Source organism: Phlebotomus papatasi, chromosome 3 (genome assembly GCF_024763615.1).
Source record: "Phlebotomus papatasi isolate M1 chromosome 3, Ppap_2.1, whole genome shotgun sequence".
In the NCBI taxonomy this organism is placed as follows: domain Eukaryota; kingdom Metazoa; phylum Arthropoda; class Insecta; order Diptera; family Psychodidae; genus Phlebotomus; species Phlebotomus papatasi.
This window is the reverse complement of record NC_077224.1, coordinates 62,865,076-62,882,339: the sequence shown is the minus strand read 5'-3', so window position 1 is coordinate 62,882,339 and position 17,264 is coordinate 62,865,076. Positions and strand designations below refer to the sequence as shown.

At 35.1% G+C, this 17,264-nt stretch overlaps 2 protein-coding genes across 2 annotated transcripts; both read right to left on the bottom strand.

The window, feature by feature from the left end:
* Nucleotides 1-1,637: 1,637 nt before the first annotated feature.
* On the bottom strand, nt 1,638-12,747 carry LOC129807136 (protein phosphatase 1L). The gene is made up of 4 exons (XM_055856185.1): nt 12,223-12,747; nt 7,457-8,000; nt 2,661-2,977; nt 1,638-2,600 (listed from the first exon to the last, which is right to left on the bottom strand). The coding sequence occupies exons 1-4, from the start codon at nt 12,594-12,596 to the stop codon at nt 2,381-2,383; spliced, it is 1,455 nt and encodes a 484-aa protein (XP_055712160.1). The 5' UTR covers nt 12,597-12,747; the 3' UTR covers nt 1,638-2,380.
* Nucleotides 12,748-13,153: 406 nt separating this feature from the next.
* LOC129807135 (trichohyalin-like) lies at nt 13,154-17,211 on the bottom strand. The gene is made up of 2 exons (XM_055856184.1): nt 16,946-17,211; nt 13,154-14,558 (listed from the first exon to the last, which is right to left on the bottom strand). The coding sequence occupies exons 1-2, from the start codon at nt 17,128-17,130 to the stop codon at nt 13,154-13,156; spliced, it is 1,590 nt and encodes a 529-aa protein (XP_055712159.1). The 5' UTR covers nt 17,131-17,211.
* Between the last annotated feature and the right edge of the window lie 53 nt (nt 17,212-17,264).

Below are 17,264 nucleotides of genomic sequence, written 5' to 3'. Positions count from 1 at the left end.
GTAAAAGTTTTTGACAGTTTTTCGTGCCAACAATGTAGTTGGGACATTGTTTTTCTTTGTGAAATCCAGAAGAAAAATATCTTGCTCCTGGACATTTCATCTTATATCTGATGAATTATAACATAATTTGCAATATTTTAGAGTATTCTGCAAGCGTCCCATATTGTGCAATTGTATTGTGTGTGAATAAATATATGGATAATTTTATTTTTGCCAAATGCCACTCAAAATATTGTGACACAGACTGTTCAAGGGAATACCAGAAAGATTTCTTAAACACCAGGAGTACAGTGTTCATTAAAACAATCCAGTTTGCCATGGTTTTGGCCAAATTAATAACTTCAAGCAAGAAAACTCTTAAAAAGCCCGTGATATAGATTTTGAAAATGGTATGTATACTTCCCTTGAGGACAATAGGGTCATATATGACCCGGGGTTTTTCCGAGTTTTCACGCAATGGAAAATTTTTTCCTCTCTGAATTATTATATTTGATCATAAAGCATTAGGAAAAACTCAATTTTATATGAATTAACTTGCTGAATAAAAGTGTGACGCTAAAGAGTAAATTGCCTTTGTGTCTTTTGCGACTTCTCAGGACCACTTTGGCCAAGTCCAGCGGCACTCCAGTGCCTTCCACTTCAGCGGCCAAAGAGTCTAGCTTTCTTTTATTTATTTGACAACTGAACCGTCTTGGGCGCATTTCTTCGAGCAAAACAAGCACTTTTTCAAGACATTTTTCCGAGAATTTTCCATGGACATTTCAAAAAATAAATAGTCACAAATGCTTCCAAAACTCACCAATTTTCTATTACAATTCATAAATCACTCATATTCTACATGATTTTCATAATTTTCCATGAAAAATGAAATATTGCAAAAGTCGCTGGGCGACCCATATTTATCCTATTTTTACAATTAAATCACGCCTTTTAACCAATTCTATGTCACTAAACTAATTCTGAAAAGAATTTCTTTATGTTAACACCAATTTTTATTGAAATTTCATTAATTAAACTTCACAAATCGACTTTAAAAAGCAATCTCGGCGACGTTTTTTTTTTCAAATGCTGGCGACCACCACTACAAAAGCAGAAAAACAACTTTTTCCTTAAATGTTGGTTCCTCTGTATCAACTATTAAAATATTATTAATTTTGGGATGATTAACACGGTTTTTTTTGCTAAAATTGATCCCAAACACCCCAAACACCGGAGTGAATATATGCAATGGAGACGCCATTGTTCCGAAAGGGATACCGATGCAAAGCTTGATTTCTTACCTTTTTCTGCTATGATTCTTGCCTTTTCACTAATTCTCTATGTGATAAGCCTTCATTGGGGACTTATAAGCACTTTCACAATGTTTCCTTCACAATTTAATATAAATTAATCGCGAAAATAAGTTTTTTTCACTACAAAACGGAAATCCCGAATCGCGCTTCAAAACAAACTGAGAACTCGCTACGCCCTCTGCAACTTCAACATGGAAATTTAAATTAGTCGATGCATTTTAGCTTAGATAATGGCGGGAATAATATTCGATTAGTGTGTATCGGCTAGAATGTGTGCGTAAATTTTTCTTTTGAAGAAAAATCTTAATCTACCAACCAACCAACCAAAGAAGAAAAACACAATTGTTGTGATTAAATATTCCTTTTATTTTGTGATTTCTTTGCCCATTTTTGGCACGTAGAAAAATCACACTGTTGAGAAAATACACAATTATTGTATCTAATTATCGATAAAGGAAAATATCGTACAATTTTTTAGAGAGAAGAAAAACTGCTGTGAATTGGGGTGAATTTCACTGCGAGGATAAAAAAATTTGTGGTAGAAAATTTCTGCGGTAGAAAAGAGAGTTATTATCGTGATTAATATTGGACGGACAGTGATCTAAAAAATATATTTCCTATCCTTTTCAAACGATCAATAGGAATATCAATCTATCCAAGAAAAAGAATAAAGAATATTCGAAGAGAGATAAGTCCTGCCATCATCTCTTTCATCATTTTTTTATGCTCCATCATCAACACACAAAAAGTGCTCCTTCCCTTAATCACTTTTTTTTTCCTTTCTTAAAAATATCAAACACCCATCGCGATCAAATACAAAATCTACAAAATTTACGCGTGATTTACTAATTTTTAAAGAATTTTTACGTGCAAACAAACAAGTGCTCTAAGTTTTTTTTCTTCTAGATATTAACTACCTAAATATTGGGAGGTAAAAAAAAACATTGAAATGGGAAGATTCCCAGACAAAAATAAATGACTTTTGTGACGGACAATAAATATTTAGCCGTACGAAGGAGGGCAGAAAAAAAGTCTCTCTGGTTTGGTAGCTGCCCCAAAAAGAAAAAATAAACAACAACAATGAAAATTCAGTCAGATCCCGCAGAGGAACCTACGCGAAAAGTGCCATTTTTGAAGACAACCACAAGAACCGATATGTTATCAACAGATCCTCGATAGTACGACTGCATTGTGAGACTCTTGGCGCCAAAATGGGGCTCATCGAGGCGTTCCTTGATAAAAGCCACAGCTTCTTCATTGTTGAACGTATCCCAAAGTCCATCAGATGCCAAAATAATAAACATTGGCCTGAAAAATTATCAATTAAAAAAAATCACTGAAAAAAAAACTCCTTAATTTGCTTCGTACTTGTGATCTCGCAGGTTAAAAGTCAAAATGTCCGGATCTGCAATGACCAATTTCTTATCCTTCAGCGGATAGTCACCCATGGCACGGGAAGTTGCAAGAATTCCAGCAACTCTCCAAACCCCATTGAAGGCCACAAATCCTCCAGCTTCCTGGATTCTCTTCTTCTCTCGCACCTGCTGCGGCTTGTGGTCAAAAGACAGAGGAATTGCATTCCCCTTGGAGTCACACATGACACCACGAGAATCTCCAACATTCGCCACCACCAATTTCGTGCCATCGAGAACAGCTATAAGGGCTGTTGTACCAGCAAAATTTTTCTGCAAATTTAATGTGACTCTCACTTTTTTGACCCAAGTAACAAAATAGCAATAAAACTAACATTACTAGGACGTCAGCAAAATAGCAAAAAACATTAGCAAATAAAATTTTTCATTGCGTATAAAAAATATTTATATTGGCTTCGGGGTCGCCTAAAGAATCTCAGCTACCATAAGCTAATTTGGATATAGTAAGGATTAGAGTACAGTGGTTTGGAGTAGAGACGGATGGGATCCACCATTGGAAAGGTCTCGATCTCAGATACAATATACTAAAATTTCATCGAAATTGCTTCAGAAACACTAAAAATGCAGTCAGGTCAAGACCTTTTTGGTTATAGCTCGGGTCAGGAAACATTGAGAGAGGAGTGCGACCAACCGTTGGAAAGGTCTCGACCTCAGCTATAACATACTAAAATTTAAAGAATAAATCTTGTCTAGTTTTCGAAATATTCAACATCGAATTTTCAAAAATCGATTTTTCGATGAATCGGACCTTCGACTAATTCGGATAAAGTTGGAGTGTCAAAAGGTTGTAGCCGAAGATATGACCATTTGCAAATTAAATTTTTGACCCCTTACAGCTCAGGTGAGGGAGGGGGGGGGGCAAGGGATCTTAATTAGGCGTGATTTTTACATAATTACACGTATTATATACGGGCTACAGACCTAAGGATTAAGCAAATGGTTTAACTGTTCTAATTTTTTATCAATTGCGATTTTTTTTTTTTGAAAAAATTCAACTTAGGAATGGACTATTAAAAATAAATGAATTATTCACAGCGAACAGACTTGGCTTTTCTACATGGTCATTGCTTTTTACGCCTTCATTGCTTTTTTACACGTGGAAAAAATAATCAAAAAATTGCGGAACCAAACCAATTTTTGCACCAATTTGATGTTTTTTCCATTCTCTGAGAAAATATTCTTTATAAAGAAAATGATTCATTAGTAAAATTTGCCAAATCTAAACACCTCGAATCAAGAGCAAAAAGCAATTGATCGGTCAATTGCTCTTTGCTCTTTTCTCAAGGTACTTATAAACGGACAATTTTACTAATACATCAGTTTCTTTTTAAAGATTATTGTCTCATAAGGCGTAAAAAACATCAAATTGATGCAAAAATTGGTTTAGTGCTGCAATTTTTGAATATTTTTTCCACGTGTAAAAAAGCGGTGAAGGCGTAAAAAAGCAAGGACCATGTAGAAAAGCCTAGTCTGTTCGATTAGGTTCTCAAAAAGCAATAAAATTGCTCGCTATTTAAGATTTTGAAACTTTCGGGAACTGGGCTAAACCCCTTGTCTGAAGTAGTTCACGATCCACGGAATTTTCCGCGGATTTTCGTGAGTTGCGGAATTTTTTGCAAATTTTCGCGGACTGTGGATTGGGAACCGCGGAATTTTTCACGGATTTTCGCAGATTGCGGAACTCTCCGCGGATTTTCACGGGCCACGAAATTTTTCGCGGATTTTCCTGGGTCTCGGAATTTTTTTGAGGATTTTCGCTGACCGTTGAATTTTTCGTGGATCTTTGCAAACTGCGAAATTTTTCGCGAATTTTCACGGGGCACGGAATTTTTCGCGGAATTTTGTGCGGATTTTCGTGGATTTCTGAGAACCGCAGAATTTTTCAAGGATTTTCGCATATCGCGGAATTTCGGGCGGGTTTTCACGGGCCGCGGACTTTTTCGCGGGTCGCGGAATTTCGCGGACCGTGGAAATTTTTACGGATTTTTGTGAACTGCGGAATTTTTCGCGGACTTTCGCAGATCGCGGAATTTTTCGCGGATTTTTACGAGCCACGGAATTTTTGCGGATTTTCATGAGTCGAGAAATTCTTTTGCGTTTTTTACGCGGACTGTGGAATTTTTCGCGGATTTTTGCGAACCGCGGTATTTTTCGCGGATTTTCGCAGATCGCGGAATTTTCCGCGGATTTTAACGGACTACGGAATTTTTTGCGGGTTTTCGCGGATCACGGATTTTTTTCGGATTTTCGCGGACCGTGGAATTTTACGCGGATTTTTGCAATATAGGACAGTCTTTTTTTCTTTTACTTTTCACCCCCCTCCCTCCACTCCTCCAAAACCACTTTGTTTTTTGTTTATTTCGAAAACGGTTCGAAAACTCTTTTTAAGCGGTAACTTCGAAAAGCATCTCTTATAAATGGTTAGGGTAGACTGGGGTAAAATGGGTCATCGAAGATATTCGATATTAGAATTTTATATTTTACCTTACAAGAAATATTGAGGAAACCATAATTTTATCAATGTAAACACCTCCCTGCCTATTCTTTAAAATATTTACAAAACTGATACTAGCATTTTTTGTGAATGAAAGAATTCATTTGTTTGACTAATTTTGCCCAAGTCTTCTCTAGTTACAAAAATTGGCGCTAATTTTTTTGCTAATTTGAAGGAAAATCCTGCTTATACGCAAATTTCCTGGATGCTTGAAAATATTTTGCGCAGTTTTTTTCGATCTCGAAATTGTGCATAACACTGGAACCCCATGTACACTAAATTATGGTAAACTGAGGCAGAGGAACCACCACTAAAGGGAAAAGTCGTTTTTCTGCTTTTGTAGTGGTAGTCGCCAGCATTTGAAAAAACCGTCGCCGAGATTGCTTTTTAAAGCTAATTTGTGAAGCTAAATCAATGGAATTTCATTAAAAATTGATGTTAATATAGAGAAAATAATTTTTAGAATTAGTTTAGTGACAAAGAATTGGTTAAAATGCGTGATTTGATAGTTGAAGCCCAGCGACTTTTGCAACATTTTATAATTCGTGGAAAATAATGAAAATTATGTGGAATATCGGTGATTTATGAATTGGAATAGAAAATTAGTGAGTTTTGGAAGCATTTGTGATTATTTATTTTTTGAATTGTTCGTGGAAAATCTTCTAAAAATTGTCTTGAAAATGTGGTTGTTTTGCTCGAAGAAATGCACCATGACGGTTCATTTTTCAAATAGAAGATGACGGACAGTGCCCTTTGCGACATTTGTGTTGATATTTTTCACGTAATTTTGCACGGAAGTAAGCGAATTTCCGTATCAAATTTATCAAATATTATTAATAAAAAAAAAGTTGCCTGTGAAGTGATTTCTGGAGAAATTCTATGATTTTTACTGCTTTTTCTTGATTTTTTTTAGTGTGAAAGTTGCCCTGGAAAAGATAGCATGCAGACCATGTCTCTCATCTTTTTTGGGGCTTTTGAGGGCATTGTTTTTAGTCATCTTGACATTCTATCTTCTCGGGAAGAGGCTCTCTAGAAGTTCTAGGTCGACTTCCAGACTGTGTCCTGTTGCGAAGCCTTCCGGACACTAAAATTCACTCCATTAGATCACGACAAGTGTCACTGACTGGAAAAAATGCCTTTTTATCCTTCAAGAAATGGAAAATTTCACATCCTTTGCAATCTAAGGATTCTGGAATAGTTTCTTTTTATTTGTGGAGCAAAAAAAAAGCTTACAAGAAACATAAAAAATTTTCAATTTTCCATCAGTGTTCTTTCACTCATTGTCATTTGTTCTCAAAAAAAAAAAAAAAAACCCTGCAAGTCACAAATTTATCACAATTATCGCATTTTTTATATTTATTAAACCTCTTGCAACAAAATTAGGCAAGAAGAATTCCTCAAGAATAATAAAAATTCCTAAAAACATTAAAAAATAAATGCAACATCAGCCTCTTTTTTTGCCAGATTCGAATGCGAAAATGACTTTTTCCTTTAGTGGTGGTTCCTTTGACTGAGGTAACCGAGGTTTGTGTCTCGGCTAAACCGTATGATTATTTTTTTGAATTATTTATGTCTATTTCTTTAATTTATTTTTATTTTTACTTTACTTTTTACTTTAATAAATGGGTCCTTTTTTTTAAAATAAATTAAAATAAATTTTTGTAAAACAATGAGCTTTAAATTTGGAACCGCTAAATTGTTCGTAGAAATTCTAAACATAATTACATTGATGTTTTTGCGAAGATTCTAAAAAGATTATTCAATTTCTATGATTGTTTATTAGCGGATTAAAAATAGAATAAAAAGTTACCAGAAAAACAAGCATCTTCTTAAAAAAAAACCAGTAACATTATTATCTTTATCGAAGTGTTTTTTTCTTGTATCGTCGCTAAAAAAATAATATATTAACTTCCAGTCTTATCAAAAGGAGAAAAAAAGTGAGCGCTAAAAATTTTTCAAGCGTGAAAAAAACCTTTCAAAAATAATAATTAAAAAAAAATTAGCAAAATTATCTCATTTGCTATAACACCCTGTGCTACCTTCTGAATTTCAAGTGCAAAACCAAATAAAAAATCACCGTTTATAAAAAGAAAGCTTTTAAGTAACAAAATTGATAAATTAAATTGATGATTTCACTGCCATTAATTCACCCGATATTATCCGGAAAATTAGTTAAACTAAACCTTCATTTTCCACCCCATAAACATCACAGAAAAAAAACATTCATTCTTACTCACAATTTTCTTTGCTGACTCCACAAGTTCGTGATCAGCAGCCAGAACCTCATCAGTGAGCAATTTGCCATAGTTGATCTTGCCGCTGTCGATGTAGCATTTGGTGTCGAGCACTTGAGGCTTTTCGGTCTTCTGACTGGGACTATTCTGATTGAGAAAGGCTTCTTTATTGAGTGGCCTGCAGAGAGCATTGAGATTGTAAATATCAGGCTCCTGGGCAGCCTGATTGCAATTTCCCTTCTGCAGGCACTCTTCCGTGAAGGACGAATACGACTTCCGGAAACTGGAACGTCGCTGTGTGACAGAATTCTTATCCACAGCAATATTCTCCTTGTTCTCTTCACTCTCCTCGGGCTTCGGCTTCTTCTCCGGAGGCGTTTCGGCCACTTTGCCATTGATGATGTTGTGAGCATCGAGAATTTTACTAGTGACACTCTTCATGAGGACATCTTTGGCATAATCAGCAGCAAAATCCCCAGCATGCCCATCAAAAATGGCAAAAAGGGCAATTCCCGTGTCACTGTTGACGTTCTCCTCGACGATAAATCTTAACACGAGGAAAAACAAGTGATAAGCCCATTTTGCTTTTTGCCAAGTCCGATTATTTTTGATATCAACTCGGAAGTAAATAAAAATTTTTGTTTCAACTTAAGGATCAATGATTTTTAAGTTAAGTCATGCATTAGCAAGGGGTGTTTCATATAGCAAAACCGATGACAATTTGTTTCTTCCCGAAACTCGAGAAACTCAAAAATTGATTCGCGAAACTTAAGAAATGAAAAAGTTGTTTCACTAAATTGGGAAAATCTAAAAAATTATTACACGAAACACGAAAAATCCTGAATTTATTCCCAGAGACCCAAAACTTAATTTGCGAAACTCGAAAAACCTACAAATTTCTTTTAAAACCCAAAAATGCTTCAGGAAGCCCGAAAATTTCAAAGAATCTTTTCCAAAACCCGAAAACCCGAACGTTATTTTGTCAAATCCGAAAATCCAACCCGAAATCCAAAAATTCCAAAACGTCTTTCGCAGAATCCGAAAACTTAGAACTTAAATAAAACCGCTTCAGGAAATCCGAGAAATTCAAAAATTGCAACTTGAAACCCAAAAATTGCTTCACGAAAACCGAAAATTTCAAGACTTCCTTCCCGGATCCCGAAAACTCAACAAAAATTGCTTCGTGAAACTCGAGAAACCCTAAAATTACTTCACGAAACCCAAGAACGAAAAGTTGTTTTATGAAATTGGGAAAACCTAAAAAAAATGTTTCACGAAACACAAAATCCTAAAGTTATTCCTCGAAACCCAAAACTTAATTTGCGAAACCCGAAAAACCTAAAAATGTCTTCTAAAAACCCAAAAATGCTTCACGAAGTCCGAAAATTTCAAAGAATCTTTTCCAAATCCAAACCCGAAAACCCAAAAGTTATTTTGTCAAACCCGAAAAACCCGAAAATTTCTTCGAAAAATCCAAAAATTCCAAAACGTCGAAACCCAAAAATTGCTTCACAAAAACCGAAAATTTCAAGACTTCTTTCGCGAATCCCGAAAACTCAACAAAAATTGCTTCGTTAAACTCGAGAAACTCTAAAATTACTTAACGAAAACTGATAATTTCAAAACTTATTTCCCGAAAAAACCAAAAAATCTTTGTGGAACTCGAGAAACCCAAAAATTACTTCATGAAAACTGAATATTTCAAAAATATGATCTCGAAAATCCCCCAAAAAAATACCTTCGTTAAATTCGAGAAGCTCAAAAGTTTCCTTGTTGCTTCGTGAGATGCGAAAAATCCAAAAATTACTTTACTAAAACTGATGATTTAAAAAATTTCTTTCCGAAAACCCGAAAAAAAACCTTCGTAAAACTCGAGAAACCCAAAAGTTTTCTTGTTTTTTTCGTGAGATCTGAGAAACCCAAAAAATACTTCACAAACACTGAAAATTTCAAAAATTTCTTAACGAAAAACCCAAAAAAAAACCTTTGTGAAACTCGAGAAAGCCAAAAGTTTCCTTGTTGTTTCGTGAGATCCGAAAAAATACTTCACGAAAACTGAAAACTTTAAAAATTTCTAGCGAAAAGCCCAAAAAAAAACCTTTGTGAAACTCAAGAAATCCAAATGTTTCCTTGTGAAAGCTCTAAAAAATGCTCCGTAAACACCGAAAATTTCGAAAATTCATTTCCGAGTACATATCCAAATCCAAATTGCACCGTACAACTCGTGAAATCAGATAGCCTTCAAAGCAAAAAATATACGAGAATAAGTCACCTCTTATAGGTTGAACCCGGTTTAAAAAATTGCGGAAAAGCGTGCCGGCTTTGTAGAATGCTCGAACTCGCGACTTAGATAAGTTCTCTAATGGTTCACATTCTGATTTGATTTGATTTTATAAATTAGTAAAAAGCTTGCCTAAAGAAACTTGAGGGTATTATTATTATTAATCGTGTCGGAATACTTGTTACAATGTAATCAATGTTATATTGCTGCTGTTGTATCCCGTGTTGGAAGAATCCGCTAAGTCCATGTGTAGACCGCCCAGGAGCGCCTTCCCCGTGATGTGGATGCTTCTTCCATGCTCCCGGAGTTTTTTGGACAGAGGCGGTGCATTTTTATTACGTTATGTCACAGTGAAAATGTCTTTTTCTAAACATTCAGATCTTTGCACCGGGCGGGACTCGAACTCACAACTGTGAGAGTCGAGCCAAAGATCTCATCCGCCCAAGAACCAACGGTCTTGCCTATTGCGCCACTGAGACCCCCTTGAGGGTATTACAATTGAATTTTGGATTATATTTTTGGTTATTATATCAGTTCATTATTCACAAAAAAAATCCGAATGTTAGAGGACCACTAGAATATTCCGTTTTGTGAAATTTTCTCAGTTAAATTAAACCTATCGATATCTAAAGAAATATATAAATACAGCCAAAAATCGTAGAAATTATTCCAAAAACGTTAAATTTGCATTTAAGGAATACGAAAACGTATCCAAAAACACATAAAGTCAGCCAAAAATCATAGAAATAATTCCTAAAATGCAAAATAGCATTTAAGAAACACGGAAACGTATTTAAAAACACGGGAGCGCGGACAAAAATCTTAGAAATTGTTCAAAAATGGAAAACAGCGTTCAAGGACAACGGAAGCGTATCTAGAAACACGGAAACGCAGATAAAAATCGTAGAAATTATTCCAAGAACAGAAAATAGCGTTCAAGGGAAACGGAAGCGTGTCTGGAAACACATAAAGTCAGCCAAAAATCATAGAAATTATTCCAGAGAGGTCGCTTTTTAACGTGCGATAAGTTGATGAGTTCTCCCTGAGTGAAGTATTTTTCCCGACGATTTCCGGAACCCCCACCTCGTTAAATATATTACGTCGGTTTGTGTTTTACAATGAGTCGCTTTTAAGGAACACAAAAATGTATCTAGAAATACGGAACCGCAGACAAAAAATGTAAAAATTGTTCAAAAATGGAAAACAGCATTCAATAAACACGGAAACATATCTAGAAACACGGAAATGTATATATAAACACCGAAACGCAGCCAAACATCATATAAATGATTTCTAAAATACAAAATCGCTTTTAAGGAACACGGAAACGTATCTAGAAACACGGAAACGCAGACAAAAATCGTAGAAATTCCAAAATCGTTAAAACTCATTTAAAGAACACGGAAACGTATCTAGAAACACATAAACTCAGCCAAAAATTATAGAAATGATTTCTCCTAAAATACAAAATCGCATTTAAGCAACACGGAAACATATCTAGCTGAAACACCGAAACGCAGACAAAAATCTTAGAAATTGTTCCAAGAACAGAAAATAGCGTTCAAGGGGAAACGGAAGCGTGTCTAGAAACACATAAAGTCAGCCAAAAATCATAGAAACTTTTCCTAACATGTAAAATCGCATTTAAGGAACAGGTAAACGTATCTAGAAAAACGGAATCGCAGACAAAAATCTTAGAAATTGTTCAAAAATGGAAAACAGCGTTCAAGGAACACGGAAGCTTGTCTAGAAATACGGAAACGCAGACAAAAATCATAGAAATTGCCAAATCATAAATCGCATTCAAGGAACACAGAAACGTATCTAGAAACACGGAAATGCGGACAAAAATCGTAGAAATTATTTCATGAACGGGAAATAACGTTCAATGGAAACGGAAGCATATCTAGAAACACATAAATTCAGCCAAAAAAACATAAAAATAATTACTCCTGAAATACAAAATCGCTTTTAAGAAACACGGAAACGTATCTAGAAACACGGAAACACAGCTAAAAATCACAGAAATTATTATACGATTTTTGTCTTCGTTTGTTTTTTTTTTTTTTTTAAATATTATCACGTCCCTTCCGTAGTGTCCTTCTCAGGCTTCTTGAGCTTAGAAGATAAATATTTCGGGCGATGACAAAGATTTCTCCGAATGAATCACCCCTTATTCCAACTGCATTTTCTTGTTTTAATAAGTCTTTAGCCAAAGTTTGGGATTGATCAGATGGGAATTTCACGACCACAGAAGTTGGGATTGAGAGCAATTCTAGCTAAAAAGCATTCTGCGTAAATTCTTGATAAGAAATTGAGTCGTTGACTTTCTTCTTTCCCAGCGCGTAAGAGAATCTTTCACCAAGGCCCCCAGATTAGAATCAAACACTAAGGAATTCTCGACCTATTTATAGCCATTCCCATTGACTGAATTGCAAAATGCTCTCATCTCAATTTCACTTTCCCAAATATCCCCTTTTTCACTGACCTGTCTTCCATCCTGGGTCTCCTGCCTTGGATGGCAAAGCAGGCACTGGCATCCTTCTTGATTTCCCAGCTAAGTTTCTCCGAATAAGTCGACAGGAGCTGCAATTTGGAGGCTTTGGTGGAGTAGCCAAGGGATTTCTGGATTTTCCCCATGAAATCCTTGCTCCACATCTCCACAGCCTGAAGGTAGACAATCAGCAGGACCAGCAGGAGGCCACAGATGATCACTTCGGGCTTCATAAGGTACAGACGGAGTTTCCACATGTAGGCGACGGAGGAGTTGAGCGTTGGGACTCCCAGAGCAAACTTTGAAAGGAATTTCATGTAAGAAGCGTAAGTCTGATACAACACCCTGTCCTCCAACTCGTCATCCATTCTGCACAGTCAGGGATTACGAATTTATCGAATGGATTATTGTGCTCGCGACACGGATAAATGCACTGAGAAAATTTCCTCTTTTTTTGCCAAGACAGACAGACGTCAAATCACAAACTCGACTGACCAAGCGACGTTCCCAACTGAAATCGTACACCTCACGCGAAGCAATACGAATAGTGAATTGTGTTATAAAAATAAAAAAAGTACTTTTTTCAATTTCTTCGTGGTTTAATTTTTTTATTACAATTTTTGTAAGGCAATGCTACTACAGTAAATTTATTTTTTAATTGGCATAACTAATTTTTTTTTTATTTTTTATTTTCAAAAAATTAACGTCGCGATGTAATTTAAGGCTTTATTGAGCAAAAATTAAAATTTATTCATAAAAAAAATATCAGCTAATAGGAGACCATATGAGGCGACAACTGGATCTTTATGGAGATTTATTACGAAGAAAAGCATCAGTCAGCAAAAATGTTTGGCGGACATATTGAAAATATTACTTTTTACAATGATAAACATAATAATTTGATTTCAAATAAATTTCACTTGGTTTACTTATCACTGTCTACCTTCAATTGTCTTTCTACGTCCCGAATAAATTTCTCAGGAATTTTACTGGAGCGCATTTGTTGAATTTTTGATGATATCACTTGTTGAATATTGAGTTCTCGAGACTTCTCAGCTTCCCTTAGGGCATTTAATTCGTCACGCGCCTGATTTCTCAATTTCTGCCTGAGACACTCCCTCTCCTTCATCTGCTCAATAATCTCCTGTCGGTATTTTGCCCTCTCAACATGGCGTTGTTTATCTAGAGATTTTTCTCTTTCTTCTTCCGCATGTAGTTTCTCCAAAACTTTAGCATAATCTGCTCGTTCCTTCTCAATCTCTTGCATTTTTAAACGCCTAACTTCCTCTTGTTGTCGATGACGGGCTTCCAAGATAGCTTGCTCGGCTTCCTTACGTCGGATTACAGCCTGTTTCTCTCGCTGTCTGAATTCCCGCTCTTTGAGTTCTTGCTCTCGTCGTATCATGATGTCAAATCTCTCGACTGCAGCATCAATCACTTTCTGCTGCTGCTTCAGCATCCTATCATTTTCCCTTTCGCGTTTTTCACGTGCAATTCTACGTTCTTCAGCGAGTTTTTCCTCTCGCTGTTGGCGTTTCCTCATGTATTCCTGGATGCGCATCTCTTCGATCCTCTGCTGTTCAAATTCCAGCCGACGGAACCATTCGGTGAGCTCATTGGCGCGCTGGAGCTCCTGTCGCAACTTTTGACTCTTAGCATGCTGTTGTTTCTCTTGCTCTTCCATATCTCGTATGAGAACCACTTGTGCTCTAGCCATTTTTTGTGCTTCATTCTCAATTCGCTCTGCTTCAAGATGGCGAGCTCGTTCGCGTTCTTCAAGCTGCTTCTGCAGTTCCAGTGCATGAAGATTATTGAGAACTTTCTCCTTCTTGATGCGTTCTTCTTCTTCTTTGAGGGCTTTCTCACGATCCTCCAGCATAATCCTCTCCAGACGCACGTCTTCCTCACGCAGTTCTCTGTCTATTTCATTCTTCTCCGCAATTTGAGCATCCCGGATCACATGGCATTTTGTTGCAAGAATTAATCGATTGGCTCGCTTTACTTCCTCTTCTTGCTCCTGCTTTGCAACAAAAGCACGATCCAGAAGTAGCAGTTGATTGTCTTCGTCAGTATCTAAGAGAGATTTTTCAGGAATCTTTCTACTAGAACGTAGTTTATCAATCTCCTGTAGACGCCGTTTGCGTTTTTCACATTCTTCCGCTAATTTCTTTCTATCTTCATGTATATTGGATTTTCCCAAGGGATTTTCTGCTCTAGATTGGTTTTTTGTGTGGGGACTTGGACCAGGCAAGTCTTCAGCTACAAGATGCCAAATACTTTCCTCAAAGTCGTCTGGTTCTTTATTCTGTCTCAAAAGACAAAATCTGTGTCTGAAAAGCAGAACCTGGATTAGTCGGTTTGAATCTCTTAGCAATTTAGGGTATTTATACAGGAGGTTCCGGGGTTATGCATATTTTCGGGATAAAAAGCGCGCGAAACGGTTTTATGTAGACAGAAATTTTGCATACTCTCAAGAGATTTCTAATGCTAATGAATAAGTTACGAAAACGCCATAAAACATGCAACATTTTAATGGCCCCAATTTTTGGGTTATTTTCAGCTCCAACTATTTATGTTTATAAGGTTACGCATTTCAAAATTACCGCCTCGAAAATTTTTAATATGTTTAGGGGTATTCCAAAAATGATTTTACAATTTAGCTCCAACGTAGGCAATAATGCATAAGTGCATTTGCATAATTCCATCATATGCATAATTTCGATATGCATAATCGACTGAGTGTATAAGACAGAATGGGAATGAAAAACATTACATTCCAAAATATTTAAAGTTGAAAGAATCATTAGACCTACTCCAACATTATTTGGGTGAGTATTCGATTTTCGTTTGAACCTGAACATCGGAGTTAAAACACACAATCTAACAAAAAAAATTACATATGAATAAAAATGAGTGAAATGCCTAATAAAATTCTTTAACAAATTCATAAATCATATTCTATCACTCCAGTTTTGATTTTCGAGATATATCTTTGATTAAAATTACAAAAAGTGCAAAATTTCTATATGCTGCGGATCCGACTTTTAACTTATTTAACACGTTAAAACCCAAAGTGGCATTTTACTCCAATTTTAAGTTTGGAGTTTCATAATAGGAATTCTATTCAATATTATGATAAAGTGATAGCACTAATGTATAGATAGAGAATTTAATTGGTTTCGTTTAGTAGAAAAAAATAGTTGATAACTTTTCTATTATTTAAATTATATTGAGAAAAAAAAAAACAAAAAATGGACGTAGAATACCAAATTGGCGTAAAATTCCACCTTATTTATATGGAGTTGGTATCAGAAATGGACATTTGAAGGGCTTATACTACATAACCTAAAAAATCTTAACATTTTTTGAGTTTTGTCACGATTCGAAAAAATTTTAAAAAAATACGTGAAAATGTTAAAATAATTATTAAAAATTAAGTAATATAAGACCTAGAATTGTTGTAGAGTGGTAATGTAAAAAAATAAGGTGAAAATTCACTTTTGGATTTGTTTTTCTTTTTCTATTCCCAGTTGGAATTTCACTTGAAATTTTCTTAAACAAAAGCGCTAACTATATACGAGAATTTGAAAATTTTACAGGAAAATATATAGATAATGTGGTCTAAAATTCTTGCCAAATTGCTAGGAAAAAGGAAATTCAATAGAAATTGGGTTTTTGCTACGAAAATATGTAAAAAAAAATCATTGCCGTTTTTTGTCAATTTTCAGAAAATTTATACAATGACAAGAAAAATGGGAAAATATTTATTGAAAAATGAATTTATGAGTCCTAGAACTGCTGTAGAAATCTTACGGCGTTATCACACTTGCACATTAAAATTTTAATGTGATTCACATTAATTGTCGCCTTTGAGCGTCCAAATATGTTATTTGTGTCTTTGAGTCACTTAATATTTGTTGCTTTTCTATTTATTGATAAAGAAGTGGACTTGGCCTGCAAAAATAAGTTTAAATTTATCTAAAGCATAAATATTTTTCACATTAAAAAATTAAAGAGAAAATTGCATTAGTTTTTCGCATTAATGCTATAAATCAATTTATATCAAATTTTGCGAGCAAAGTCGACCTTTTTATCAACAAATAGATCAAATTTTGAATATAAAATGATTCAAACACACAAATTACACATTTGTACTCTCACCAGCGAGAATTAATGTGAATCATATTAAAATTTTAATGTGCAAGTGTGATAACACAGTTAAGGAACTAAAATAAAAACTATTGAAAAATTGCTTTTTTTGTGGAGAATATCTGCACTGGAATTTTATGCCAGTTTGGTATTTTACGTGATTTTTTGGCTTGGGTTTTAAACGTGTTAGGTCTACAGAGCCTCTTATTGTTTTATTATTTTACGAACTTCATTATTTTAGAAAATTATAGATCTTGAACTGCCTCCTTATGAAAAATTCAGTCAATTCAGAATTCAAGAATAAAAGTACCGAAATAAATAGTAAAAGTGATTTATCTAGATCGCAGGCGCAAAATAAATTAAAATCATTAAGCATTTTTCTTTAGAAAAATATCTTAACTATATTTTTTATGCAAAAATAAAGTGCATTTTTACGAATTTGAAGAAAAATTACAATTTGTCCGGCTGTAAAATTTCAAGCAAATTTTAGTTTTTCGAAGTTAATTAAGAATGAATCTCACGGTAAGTCTAAGAAAAAATCTTATCACTGTTTTTGGATTTTTTTTACCTGGTTTTTCGTGGGAAATCCGATTGAGAACTTCTGCGAGCTGTTTTTACAGCTCTTTTCTTCACATTTGAAACTTTTTCTTCACTCCTTGTAGATTTTGCTGAAGAAGAGGCTCTACTGAGACGATTCATTATTTCTTCTCGGAGAATTTTAGCACTTTTTGTTGAGAATTTTCCAGCAATCATGGAAATTGATCACACTACCGTTGCTCTGGGCAACGATATCTTCCATTTCAAAATATATCGCTATAATATCGTCGATATATCGCAACTGTCATGAAAACGAAGAAGAAGAAGAATTTGCTTGTGTTTTGACTGAC